The sequence below is a fragment of the Rhea pennata genome, chromosome 2, assembly GCF_028389875.1.
Source record: "Rhea pennata isolate bPtePen1 chromosome 2, bPtePen1.pri, whole genome shotgun sequence".
In the NCBI taxonomy this organism is placed as follows: domain Eukaryota; kingdom Metazoa; phylum Chordata; class Aves; order Rheiformes; family Rheidae; genus Rhea; species Rhea pennata.
The window spans coordinates 43,207,263-43,221,442 of NC_084664.1; the positions used below are offsets into that span (position 1 = coordinate 43,207,263).

Here is a 14,180-nt window from a genome sequence, read left to right on the forward strand (position 1 = left end):
TTTTTTCACCCTTGTTTGCTCAACAGTGTATTTGCATTAGAATATTTTTTTGCTTTGTAGTTTTATTATCTGGTCTAGTTCTTTTATAATTCACCAGTTTTGTGAGTCATTTCTATTCTAGTCTTTAGGATATGGTAAAAGATTTCTGATCAAGTTGCAAAATCTTTTATGGTGAACTCTTCTTGGTTTTGGAAAAGTGTTTTCACTCTATGCTCACAGTGAAGCATATACTATGCAAGCTATCTATAGGAGATAAAGTCCAAAGGAAAAGGTATGTTTGCAGTAATTCAAACTTTGAGTCACAATATGCATTTCATAAAGCTTGGGTACCTGCAGCTCTCCTAAGCAGAGAGTCTCTTGGAATAATCACAGGTTCATTTTCTTCTAAATCACTTTCAGATTTGGATTCATCATCTGACCATGGGTTTCGTTTCTTCACTTTTTTTGCACTAGATTTTGTGGAGGATGGTGTTCTTCTTACCCTCGTACCTGCCACAAGTAAAAGCATTTATTACAGTCAGTAAAAGATTGTGTTTTTGCTAACTATCTATGATGCATACATTTAGGTTCATGTATTTTCCTTTTTAAAATTTTCTGTTTGATGATGTAAGGTAAATTTTCTTCTTCTTTCTAGAGAGAAATGTAACAATCTGATTAATTGATTCTGCACAGAACCTAACCCACTGTTAATAAATGAACTTATTTTATGTTTGAAGAAAAGAAAACACCTCAAATTTTAAGTTTTAATTGCTGTGCAGTCAATTATCTGTTTTTTTAAAGGTTGCTGGGATTTTCCAGGAAAAGAACAGCAGCTTTCCATTATTCAAGGAAAAGGATGCATAGGAAAAAACTAATTAACTTGAGAATATTCTATCGGGTGCGTGTGCAGGAAGCCAGAGGGGCACAATGCAGTCAGTCAATTGCATGGCCATTTCAGTCAAACTGGGCTGGTCGACTCTGGCTCAACCCTGGCTATGCTATATTTGAGCTACATATAGACAACTAAGTCATAACTCTACTCAGTTAATTTACTATTTGGATGATATTAAAAATTTGGAAGAAAAATTTGCATAACCACAGATTACTTTTTACTCCCTAGAAAAGTAGTTCACTTAAAAGGAGTTTCAGTAAGTTAATAAAAACAGAGACTAATAGAAGTGCCAACAAGATTAACTTCAGCATTTACTGCATCTGCAATTAATCCTTTAGGTATTCAGCAATACCGCACTACAGCGGTATTTCCATACATACAGAGTATTTCCATACATTTCCACACATCCCTGTAGGGAAGAAAATCAAATGAAGTAGTCATTATTGTGGTTTATTTTCCTTCTCACTATGTGTTAAAAAGATATTTAATACACAGTTGGGAAACAGTTAAGCTTAACTATGCTTACAGTTAAGGATCTTACCAGGTTCCTTCTTCTCTCTCTTAGGTTTAGGAGTTTTAGCTGCTGAGACTGATGTAGTCAGGGAGTCCTCCCCGCCACCCTCAGCCGGCACTGCACCAAATTCTTCATCAAATTCCATTTTTATTGCTAGAGAATCAGTATCACCCTAAAATATAAAGAAGGTGGGAAAAATAAAACAAAATGTACCTTTATATTTCATGACAGAACTGGAATATAGTTTGACAAAAGATAATAAATAGAAGTAGACTAGTATATTGACACTTGTTGACCAGACTTGGAGGGGGAAAATGTCAACAAAACCACCTTGACAAGCAGTCAAGGGGCTTGGAAATCTAAAAGGAAACAAGTATTAATTTGATCATGAATTAAGTCAGCAAACGGTAAAAATAGAGTTTTAATGGGTCTAGTGATTTGAACTGATGCTAGCAGAGTAGAAAAATAACAAAAGTTAAATAATGAATAACCTAAATACAGCAATAGATTGATTTACCTTCTTCTTCTTTAGCAATTTCCTACTGGCATCAGCTTTCATGGCAGATGTAATCTGTGGAACTATTCTTCTACCGAATGGAGAAGGCATCGTTTCTTCTAACTGAAGTTTCTTCATCTTGGGTTTGCCAACTTTACCTTTTATTGGTTTGCCAACCATGCCAGCCAAAACATCTTCTCTTTCCTGTGCTTCTACTTTCTAACAAGTAACATGGGAAGAAAAACACTAAGTAAGTTTTCATTCTTTCTTAATAAGAACAAAGTGGAACACAGTGATTATTTAAGATTCATCTCCCTTTAATATGGAACACAACATAAGACCTCCCTTAATTCTCTTTTGAATTATAATACAATTTCTAGTAATGGGAAACTAGTGAATTACTCTTGGTACATTGTTTGTTACCCTTTACAGTCAAAAACTACACTTTTATTCCATAATAAATATGAACTTTTGGACATTGCTCAATTGAAAAGTTTTCTATTACCAAGTTTCTATTGCTCATGTATGTATCCAGATACTGATGTCACTATTTAGTATTTTAGTGTTCTCTTGGTTAACTTAAGCAGTCAGTTTCTAGAGCCATTTTTTATAAGACACCTTTTCCAAAATTTTAATCAACTTTTTTCACAGTATCAACATATAGCTGAAATAGAGACATCAGAACCAGTCACATTATTCCAATTGCAAATGTATCACTGATACACACAGCTCTGTGAGATTCCATCAGTCCTTTAACAGCACTGGATGCTCATGCTCAGTTACTTACGCACCAAAATGCTTTACCTTTTTCCAGAGTTACTAATCTGGCAAGGTAAGGGCCCCTCATTCAGTACTTACAGTCTATAGGTCTTGTTCCTAGGTGTACAACTTTGCATTTGACCATGCTTATTGACTCATGACCAATCAGATCATGTTGAACTGCTGTAACTATTACTTTCATCACTTACTACTCCCAGTCTTTGTATTATATGAAAACGAATTTGCTCCTAGTAATTCTTTTTATCATCACTGACTTGGAAGAAACGTTAAATTGTATGGATGCTAAAAATAATCCCTGGAAAACACACCTAGGAACACAACTACCCAAAGATGACTTCTCACTTATTAGTATATTTTTAGGTTTACATGTTTTTAATCTAAAATGCGGTATTGTTTTGTTTTATTTATTTTTCATTCATTTATATATATATATATATATATATAAAAGATATGTAAAACATACTTCAAGCTCTTCAACGAACGCTGCTAAATCTTCTTTCCAGAGATCTGAAGAAGATTTCCTTTTGAGGTCATTTAGTTCTCTCTCCTGAAACAGGAAAGTAGTGTATACAATTTAAGTTGGTAAGTTAAAATTAAAGTTACAGTAAATACTAGGTAACTGAACATTAAAATATGCACATCAGTAACTGCTAAATCATTGCAGAAAGCCTTCCAATGTTTACTAACCTTTGAATCTCTGTGCTTAATTAGCTCTTCTACTTTCTCTTTTGTAAGTGACCATAGAGACATGTTTAGGATATAGTTGAAATCAGGACCAGAAGTTGAGCCTGAAGCAGAAGAAGCATCATCATTTGGGTTCTGTGGGTCTTCCTCTTCTGCTGCCTAGAAGGAAGTAAAATGTAGTATTACAAGCAACCAATAATCTTAGTTCTGCATGTCAACTGGAACCTTGCTCCACCTCACCATGCTGGAGTAGAAAGGCATGTCCTTATGTCTTCATCTCAGTGAAGACATCAGGGCTCAGTGACATGAGGCATTACCTGGAGCTTTCCAAAAGACCACCTGTGACTTTCAGTATCTGAATTGTTTAATCATTTGATTTAGGAAAACAAAGCTGAACACGATACTAACCACCTGCCTTGTGTGCCACTGGCTAAAGAAACTGGTACTCTCCTAGCTATCTCACTGCAGAGGCTTGAGACATTTGCCCTTTTGATATTCTCTGTCCTCTTCAGAAAGGAGCACAGTGTTTTGGATAAAGATAAAAAATTGCTACCTAAAGCATGAATGTAACAATTGGTGTATGCAAGTGATTGAAGTTTCTCTTAATGATAGTTTTATTACAAAATACTATACACTTCATGGAATTAACATGGAGTAGTAATAAATACACAAGACACAATGAAAAATTAAAACAACCAATCAAAAGCAGTGGCATTGCCACACAAAAGGGGTGGTGAATAAAAACTTGAAGTTGTTTTCGAAAGCAGTTTCACCTTCTTCCAATTAAGCGTGAAATTAAACTAATGGCAAATCTCTTTCGGAACAGTAAAAATTCTTAAGTTTAAAAAAAGAGGAAAAGTAAATATAGGTCAAGGTCAAATTTAATAAACTAACTTCAAAAATCACACTTTGATAATATTCACGCTTCATGCCAGACGACTGACGAATGTGTTCTTTTCATATAAAAAATAATAATTTACAATCGTATAATGAATAGATAAAAAAGGGAAAACTCAGTTGTATGTGTGTCGTAATGGATACAGGACTTCATGTATCAGTTAGCCAAAAGTCAAGTTACTAGTTTTGTTCTGGAAACATTAACAAATCCAGTCTTCAGTGTTTTCATTTCCAAACTCTGCATCATCTAGTTTTGTTCTTAGAATTGCCTAACGATATTATGTGACAATATTTTTATTTCATTTTGATATACTTCTTAAAATGGAAACTGATAAGGAGTAACAAATGGTCTTTTAAAAGTTACAATTTAAATTAGGCTACAAGAAAACAAACATTTGTATAAATGATTATCATAAATAACATTAAGAACACCAAACACATCCAGAGATTTCACATCGTTACCTTTTCCTGTGCTTCTTTCCAGGCTTTTACAGGGTCAGATTCATAACCTCTCTGGACCAACATCTGAATCAAATCTCTCTTGGATCTATTCTCTGTAAGATACACGTATCATCAACAAACAAAAAGTAATGTCATGAAAATGCATGTCTTACATGCAAGCATGTTCTACTATATTTAAAACATTTCCAGATTTTCACACATTTTTATCAATTCTAACTTAATTTTCAGAGATTATTTTCTCACCTATGGTAATTTTTCCCTGTATCTTCTCCAGAATGAAGCGAGCTTGATTGTTAAGCTTGGTAGATTCTGCACCCAACATTCCCACGAGCCATTCCTTGCGCAAACTATAATAATGTAATCGCAAATCAAAGAATTCCTTGAGAATGTCTTGCACAGTTTCATACTTCTTTAAACATCCCATATGATCAAACAGCACCTATAAAATACATAACATACTGCTTGAGAGAGACTGCGTAACTTAAAAATTTGTTAATCTTTGTATACGATTTGGTGTCTATTGCATATATACAGGCACCTTACAAAAAGGGTGGCATTTTGAAGATTGTAATTTTATCCTGATGTCAGCTTAAACTTCACTCTAGAACTATACAGCACATAGCTGGATAGGTTTTATTCTTATCCACAAGTGGATGTGACTTGACATTTATAATAATATTTTCAAATAAGAAAACAGCTGCATAGAAAAGTATGCCTGAATTCAGTTGAACGACTAATTTTATCTAAATTTTAAAGCAAAATTTTAATAGAACTTAATGACTCACAGCTCATTTGAAGCAAGAACTGAAGAGAGATCTTTCAGTTCAGCTGTGAAAACTCCCACTTTAACATCCTCAAAAACTTTCAACTCTAAGCATACACAAATAAGTTTTACATTACAAGTGGAATCAATCCTGCCTGCCTTCAGACATCCCGAGTTTAGACATTTATAGGTGAACTAGTCACCCTATGCGGTCTCTGTAGTGAGTTGAAAGAAATAAGCACCTCTAGACAGTCATTCACCTTCTCTAAAGCAACTGTTTGGGAATTGGGTGAATAATGACTAGCTCATAATAGACATCTAACTTTTTAAGATGCTTACACTATGGCAGGTGAATTTCTACACATACCCTGAAAGCAGCCCTTAGTATTTATTTCAGTAGGCAGAAAATGCAGTATTAAGCAGTAAAACATTATGTAATGTAATAAACATTAATAACAAATTACATAATTATTACATAATTATTAATAATAGATTACATAATGTTTATTTTGTAATCTAATTAACACTGATGTGAAGAAAAATTATCACCTAGAGTAGTTCATAGGTATGTTTAAACCTGTTAGACGTATTATTGCTTTGATTTGCTCTATTCACTTTTCAGAAACAATATGGAAAATGGGTTGATCAAGCCCTGTGCTAAATGGATTCTGAAAATGCACTTGTCCCAAGGTTAAAATGCGGATTTAATTATAATATGGCAGAAAATAAATTATTTATATGATCTATTTCACATTTAAGCAATTTGGCTAGCCACAGTTATGAAATTTTCAATTACAAGAAAGTTACTACCCAGAACCTGCATAGTTTGATTTGAAAGATTCATCAAGACTAAAAGAGATTTACTGAACCATAATGATTTATTATTTGTCATCAATACAATTTTCTAGTAGTTAAAGAATTTCAAATATACAATGCCCCAGATAGTTCCAGTGAAGTTTCAAAATCCAAATTGCAGGGCTCAACATGATTGAAAAAGTATAATTTGTGTTATCTCCAGGAAAAAGAATTCAAACAACCAGTAATTATTTTTTCAGCAACAGAACATGAAGAGAGATGTGCTCAGTCATGGATAGGATTGATCTAGTGCCAAAACCATCACAAAACATGTGAGTGCACAACAAGCAACCATCATGATTCTGATAGTCATAAAGTCATAAACATAAAAAAATTACCATAGAATTACAAGTAAGACTTGTTTGAAGCTTAAAAACTTTGTGCAATCCAGCAGCTTCTGCCTGTGCAAGTTTTTCTTCTGTCATCTTTACAACAAATTTCACAGTTGTATCCGTGTGGTATTCCTTATAGTCAGAAATTAATGCTGGAGTTTTTTCAGTCCCATTCAACATAGGTTCTAGAACTTGTTCTTTGTACACCTATTAAAAAATTAAAAAAAAATAAATGCTTTTTAAAATACAGAATTCTTTAACACAATCAAGCAATGTAAGATTTCAAAGCTTTGTATAACATATCTAATACCAATTATAATTTACAAAACCAGTATAACCTGCAAAATGCCGACCTGAAGTGGGAAAAGCATAAGAGGCAACTTAAAAGGACAGAAGTCTACTCAAAAGAAAAAGAGGATTAAATAAATAAATAAATAAACTCGGGGAGAAACAGGTATTCTTTGTAGAACGGACAGTAGATGGCACAAGTAGAAAACCATCTCTTCTATAAATGCACAGAAAAGAATGAAATCATGTTTCTTTCCATTTCTGTATAAATACTAAAAGTGGTGTAAAAAGTTTACCTGAATGTAGGTTTAAATAATTTAGTTAGGGGCTTTTTTGTTGTTTTTGTTATTTATGGGAATCTATTTCATTGTTGCTTACCTGGGTCCAGGTCCTTACAGGAAGCTCTGTAATTTCTACTGTGTTCCTGTCCACGACAAATATTTCACCACTGACTACATATTGATTTTGACCAAGTTCCTGAATAGTTCCTTTGAAGTTCTTGTAGTTTGGAAGCTGAAATTGCAAAAAACAGCAAAGTGGTAATATTCTTTAAAATAAAATTTTAGAAAATTACTTGTTTCCAAAATGCCGTACATCTGGCATTTATATTTTGCTAACCAGTCAACCCATTTCTCATGCCTGTGAAAATCTTAAGTCATAGCAAAAATATTACACAAAAACTAGAATACACACATGCAAGTGACAGAAGCAATTATCTTAAACGGAATATGGAGTAGATGCATTCATTATTCAGAAGATGCAGTTGCGCTCAGTGGGTTTCTGTTTGTCTTTTTGTTCGAGGAAAACTGCAGGCACAGATAAGGCATGACAGAAGCAGATTAAAACATCAGTCTCACAGTAACTTTAAATCAGCAGTAAAGGAAGTGGTACTGCCTCCCCAGCCACTTTTTCATTCTTGTGCTGACTGGCAAAGACAGTGGAACCTATCCAGTTTAAAAATTAACTTATGGGGCAGATTTTCTTTCTTTTTTCTTTTTTGTAACTGAATTGATTTCCTTGTCCAGCTTATCATGCAGCCACAAACACATACCAGCTTACAAAAAGAAGCTGGGTGGAGGCCTTTTTCCACCACAGTGCAAGCTTCACTTGACTCTGAGACTACACAGAATGTCTAGGAATCCTAAAGGAAGGGCAACAGATTGCATTAATAAAAAAAATCTAATTAGTGTCCCAAGAGTTAGCAAGAGGAAATTCACTATGCCATGGCAATCAACACCACTCTTCCAAAGGCAAAGACCTGCTATCTGAGTGGAGAACAAAAGATGTTTCTGCTTCGGTGACACTGTTAAACATAATGAAGTAACAAAATCCACCAGCTGTAAAATTTCAACTGTTTATTACAGAAAGATTCTGGGTTTGCATGGGTATTCTTATTGTTTAAAGTTTTTTCAAGTACACAGCACTCCCAACAGCTTCTCGTAAAATTCTAAATAAAGGAATAGAAATTAGATACAGGTCAGCAACTGCTGATTTTCTTAAATAATATCAGCATCTTCCCCTATATTTACAGACAGATAAAAGAGAGTACTGTTCACAGAAAACACAGAAGTGTCAAGTTTAACCAAAGATAAACCATACTCCCTCAAAAAGGAAAGAATGGCATAGCCTTCTGTTCTACTGTCATATGTCACAGCAACTCCGTAAGACTTGTGATGGTGAAGGCCTACAGTCAGCAGACTGAAGAAGTCCTCCGAAATAATAGAAGATTACAAGTTCTGAGTTTTAGCTTCAAGGTGAAAAACAGTATTAACTAAAGAACAGTATTCTCCAGCCTCACCCCAATAGTCAAGTAAAGCACCTACATAAAATTACTGGGACAATCCAACTCAGATGTTCCAGTAGTCAAGTATTTCTACAGTGATATGAATAAATTTTATATGTAGAAAATTAGGTCTGTTTAGCGAACACATAAAACAACAGTATACACTACTATTTTTACCATAGGGTGGGGATCTAAGCCATCCAGCATTCGTCTGACGTTGTTCACGATCTCTCTGGTATCGTAGTTTGGAAGTTTGCAAGCCCATCCAGTACCAATTCCCTCAGCTCCATTTACTAAAACCATAGGAATGATGGGAATATACCATTCAGGCTCTACACGCTGGTTGTCATCATAAAGGAACTTAAGCAAGTTGTCATCCACTGATGGAAAAAGAAGCCTTGCTAAAGGGCTTTGAAAAAGAAAAGAAGAAAACTATTTAAACTGAAGTGTAGTGAGTAAAGTGCATAACGCTTTAAAGGTCAGTGGGTCCAGATACAATCTACTTGTGCGTTTTTTCCTTTCTTCCTTTTACTTCACCATTCACAAGCCAAAAATACAGTGCACATACCTCCTGAGAAAGGGAAATTCTTCTCAGTGGCATAATCTGTTCCTAACAAATCTATGATGTTTTTTTCCTTTGTAACCATACACGTATATGATATTCCAACAATTGATAACATTTAATATCTATACAAATGCCATTCTGTGAGGTATCCCTGAATTCACGAAGTTCCAATGACAGTAGGTCACTCCATAACAAAGCAACACAACATGCAAATAGCTGTAATGTTTCACAGCTTAACTGTAGGCCCCGCAGCCTTCAAAAATACTGCAGAGGTTTTACTGTTGACTCCTTTTGCCCATCTAGGATATTGTCCTGAGTGAATATGATTTCCAGCACCTTATGTGAAAAGGAGAACGTACAAATCTAGTTTGGTATAGACAGAACATGCACGAGAAAAGGAAAAAGATTAATATTGAACCCTATAATTAGAGGAAAAAAAGAAACCAGAAGGAATTTTATGCTAAATACTACACAGAAATTAGGAAATAAGAAACATAACATTGCTTACAACTTATAAAAAGGTACTGGACAACATACTAGAATTTAAAGAAAGGAACACATTCCTACTCTCTGCAACCTGTAGTGTTGTGATAACATTAGTTTGATAATATGGCTTTTAAAAGCATGGTTTTAGCTTTAGATCTGTGTTTACCTCAACATGGTGAAGATATAGCGAGGGCTGGCAGCATCCTTGCCACCATGAAGCCTGGTACCAAACTGACCAATAGGTTGCAGCAGATTAACATTGTTACTTCCAACAAAATTCTGAGCCAAGTTAACAATAGTCATCATCAACGCTTGCTGCAAGAAAATATATATTAATTAATACTAAATGTAAGAACAGATACTCAGCCAATAAGATATATTCTTAATGTCTAGGAACTGTGCAACTAACCTGACTCCAATTTCAAAATAGTAGTATCCATGGGAAAGGAAAGATGTAAGACTATTACAAAACCTGCTAGTAAAATGTAATGATTCTTCTTCCATAGCCATGCTGCTTCCCTTACAGAAGTGTCCTTTTGAAATCCCTACACTTATGAAAACCCACAATTTTTTCAAATTCTTTTAAAAGAATTCCTGGAGGAATGGAAGGAGCATATACTGATTGCACTAATGTTCTCCTGCACAAACCACTACTCATTATTTTTTGAAGTTAGATAGTGAAAGAAATTATTAATATGGCAACTCTTACTAGTATTCCAGATAAATGTATTATAAAAAAAGACAGAAATAAGTTTTGTTTCAACACTGTATCAGGTTTTTAAAGAACAGAATCACATCCTCCTACATTAAAAGACTATCCTTCTTGTTCAAGATAAAAGTCTGGTGTAGCACACAGTTCTTATAACTAAGGATCCAGTAATTAGTCATCTATCATTTCTCCACAGACTACAAACTATTTGGTATACTATTGTGTGTAAAGACTGAGAAGGAATGGAAATACACTGCCATATTAAATTATATACTGCTTGGTTCACTTTCATTAAAAGACTGTAAATTTCTGATTAGTAGGACTCATAGGCAGTAAGTCTGCAATTTGAACAAAGTCAACATTTTCCTAATATTTCACATAGGTAAAAATTCTCACAACTTTCCAATTTCTCATACTCACCTCCCCATGGTGATAAGCTGACATTTCAGCAACAGAACCAGCCAGCTGAGCAACTTTTACTTCACGTTTATCATTTCTCTTAAAGCAAGTGAACAAAACTTTGCGCTGCCCTGGTTTTAAACCTATTAAGGAGAATATTACATTTTCAATAAATACAGAAGCATGCTTTTTAAAATGATAGCCTATTTTGTCTTATTCATGTTTCTAATTTCTTGAAAGAAACTTAAGTATTATATGGAAATAAATTCTTACTGTAATACTAACAAAATAACAAATTAATATCTCAATTCTTTTGAAGGGGTATAAACATTTTATCAACTAACTGCAAAAAGGTATCAGAAAATTGGAAACTTAATCCTTTTAGCTAATCATTATTATGCATAATATAATACATTATTTAGATAAATAGCAACTTTATCCTAAATGTACAGTTTCTGCAAGGCAAGTGTTAGTTGGTTTCCAGCCTACTAAGCAAAATCTTTTTGGTAAGAATATCAACAAAAAAGCAGCAGTGACAACTGTAATTGTAGCTCACATGTATTTTAAAACACTCTGAAATATAACTTTCTCTGTGAAATTCTCAAGAACTCAGTAAAATTCAACAGAAATGTTATTTTTCCACTTTTAGATCTTTTAAAATTTTGATAATGAAGTCAGTCTCTTTTATTTTTTGATTCATTTTTATTGTTTATGCATATTTTAAGCACTGTACATCATCTGTGTGGAAGAGACTGTGTAATTTTTCAGCATGTTATCTAGCAGTGATAACCAAAACGATTGATCTACTCAGTGTTGCAATTCACAAGCACTTCTGAAATGCGCTGAAATACTGCAACACGTTATTATTACTAACCCAGTCAAATAAAAAAGTAAAGATTAAAAAAAAAGACACTAAATGCAACCTTTGTTTCATTTAAATACGTAACATCCAATTTTATTTACAATAGGCCTGTGCCATATTTTCCTGGCAAAGATCTATCTAAAGTAACAGACTTGGAGGATTTCCTTTACACAGAAGAATCACCAATGTAGAAAAATGTGGTAACTGGTAACTCCGAAGATACGCCAAAATGGTCTTCCATGTAATTTTTCTGGTATTTGCCACCAGATCATTCTGTTTTATATCATCTTAGCATAATGAAACATAAAAACCATTGCTAGAGTACTATTCTCTAAGCAGTTCACAGATTCATGCCTAACACAAATACTGTCAAAGCTGGCAGTGATACAGATAGTAGTTAAGCCTATTACAATGTTCTCTTTTCATTTTCTTACATTTCCGCACATACAAGCTTGGAAGGACTGCAACTGAAATGAACAGTTACCTATTTCAAGTTGATTTTTTGTTTACTTTATCTTTCAGCAAATCATTTCTACAAAGAAACAAAGAAGAACTGGTTGGAGATGTGAAAGTTGAGGGCAGCTTTGGCTGCAGTGACCATGAGATGGTGGAATTCAGGATCTGCATGGAGGAAGCAGGGCAATAAGTAGGATCGCAGCCCTGGACTTCAGGAGAGCAGACTTTGGCCTCTTCAGGGGTCTTGGAGGAATGCCATAGGCTAGGCCCCAGAAGGAATGCAGAGTACAAGAGAGCTGGTTAATATTCAATCATCATTTCCTCAAAGCTCAAGCGTGGTGCTCCCCTATTAGTAAGGAGCCAAGCAAAAGGAGCAGGAGACCTGCACAGATAAGCAAGGAGCTCCTGGCAAAACTCAAACAGAAGAAGAAAGTACACAGAACATAGAAAAGGGACAGGCCCCTTGGGAAAGATATAGGAATATTGTCAGAGTACGCAGGGATTCAACGAGGAAGGCTAAGGCCCATTTGGAATTAAATCTGGCAAGGGATGTCAAGAACCACAAGAAGGGCTTCTTCAAATAGATCAGTAGCAAAAGGAAGTCTACGGAAAACATGAGCTCACTACTGAACAGGATAGGTGCCCTGTCGACGAAAGATGCAGAGAAGATACAGTTACTGAATGTCTTATTTGTTTCAGTCTTTACTGCTAAGGACAGCCCTCAGGAATCTCAGAGCCTGGAAACAAGACAGAAAGTCTGGAGAAAGGAAGACTTTCCCTTGGTTGAGGAGGATCGGGTTAGAGATCATTTAGGTAAAACTGACACCCACAAATCAATGGACTTTGATGGGATGCACCCACAAGTGCTGAGGGAGCTGGTGAATGTTATTGCTAGGCCACTCTCCATCATCTTTGAAAGGACATGGAGAACAGGAGAGATGCCTGAAGACCGGAAGAAAGCCAGTGTCACTCCAGTCTTCAAGAAGGGCAAGAAGGAGGACCTAGGAAAAGAGTCCTATCTGGGTGAGCCCATTAAGCCTCACCTCCATCCCTGGAAAGGTGATGGAACAGCTCATTCTCAATGTCATCTCTAAGCATGTGGAGGAAAACCAGGTGATCGGAGTAGTCAGCATGGATTCACCAAGGAGGAATCATGCCTAACCAATCTTGATAGCTTTCTACAATGGAATGGTTTCTATAGGCTACTTCTATGATGGGATGAGGGGAGAGCAGTGGATGTTGTCTACCTTGATTTCAGCAAGACTTTCAATACTGTCTCCCATAACATCTTCAGAGGAAAGCTCAGAAGTGTGGTTAGATGAGTGGACAGTGAGCTGGACTGAGAACTGGCTGAATGGCAGAGCTCAGACGGTTGTCATCAGCAGCACAAGAGTCTAGTTGGAGGCCTATAGCTAGTGGTGTCCCCCAGGCGTGAGTACTGGGGCCAGTCTTGTTCAACTTCTTCATCAATGACCTGGATGAAGGGACAGAGTGCCTCCTCAGCAGGTTTGCTGATGAGCCCAGACTGGGAGGAGTGGCTGATAACACCGGAAGGCTGTGCTGCTGTTCAGGGAGACCTGGGCAGGCTGGAGAGTTGGGCAGAGAGGAACCTCATGAAGTTCAACAAGGGCAAATGCAGGGTCCTGCACCTGGGGAGGAATAACCCCACGCACCAGTACAGGCCAGGGTCTGACCTGCTGGAAAGCAGCTCTGTGGAGAAGGACCTGGGAGTCCTGGTGGACAAGTAAACTGTGAGCCAGCAACGTGCCCTTGTGGCCAAGAAGGTCAATGGTATCCTGGGGTGCATCAGGAAGAGCAATGCCAGCAGGTCAAGGGAGGTAACCCTCTCCCTCTGCTCAGCTCTGGTGAAGCCACATCTGGAATTGTGTGTCCAGTTCTGGGCTCCCCAGTACAAGAGAGACATGGAGCTGCTGGAGAGAGTCCAGTGGAGGGCTACGAAGATGATGAAAGGACTGGA

General features: G+C 36.1%; 1 protein-coding gene across 2 annotated transcripts in view; it reads right to left on the reverse strand.

Annotated features, from left to right (window-relative positions):
- The window catches only part of TOP2B (DNA topoisomerase II beta), a 79,317-nt gene that overhangs the window by 7,690 nt on the left and 57,447 nt on the right, over nt 1–14,180 (reverse strand). For both annotated transcript variants that reach the window (XM_062569330.1, XM_062569329.1), the window contains exons 19-30: nt 10,906–11,027; nt 9,943–10,091; nt 8,903–9,134; nt 7,321–7,455; nt 6,661–6,861; nt 4,948–5,143; nt 4,705–4,796; nt 3,349–3,504; nt 3,125–3,208; nt 1,903–2,100; nt 1,413–1,557; nt 331–489 (exon numbers count right to left, since the gene is read on the reverse strand). In XM_062569330.1, the coding sequence (XP_062425314.1) occupies nt 331–489; nt 1,413–1,557; nt 1,903–2,100; nt 3,125–3,208; nt 3,349–3,504; nt 4,705–4,796; nt 4,948–5,143; nt 6,661–6,861; nt 7,321–7,455; nt 8,903–9,134; nt 9,943–10,091; nt 10,906–11,027 (1,869 nt within the window). The remainder of the gene's footprint in view (nt 1–330; nt 490–1,412; nt 1,558–1,902; nt 2,101–3,124; nt 3,209–3,348; nt 3,505–4,704; nt 4,797–4,947; nt 5,144–6,660; nt 6,862–7,320; nt 7,456–8,902; nt 9,135–9,942; nt 10,092–10,905; nt 11,028–14,180) is intronic.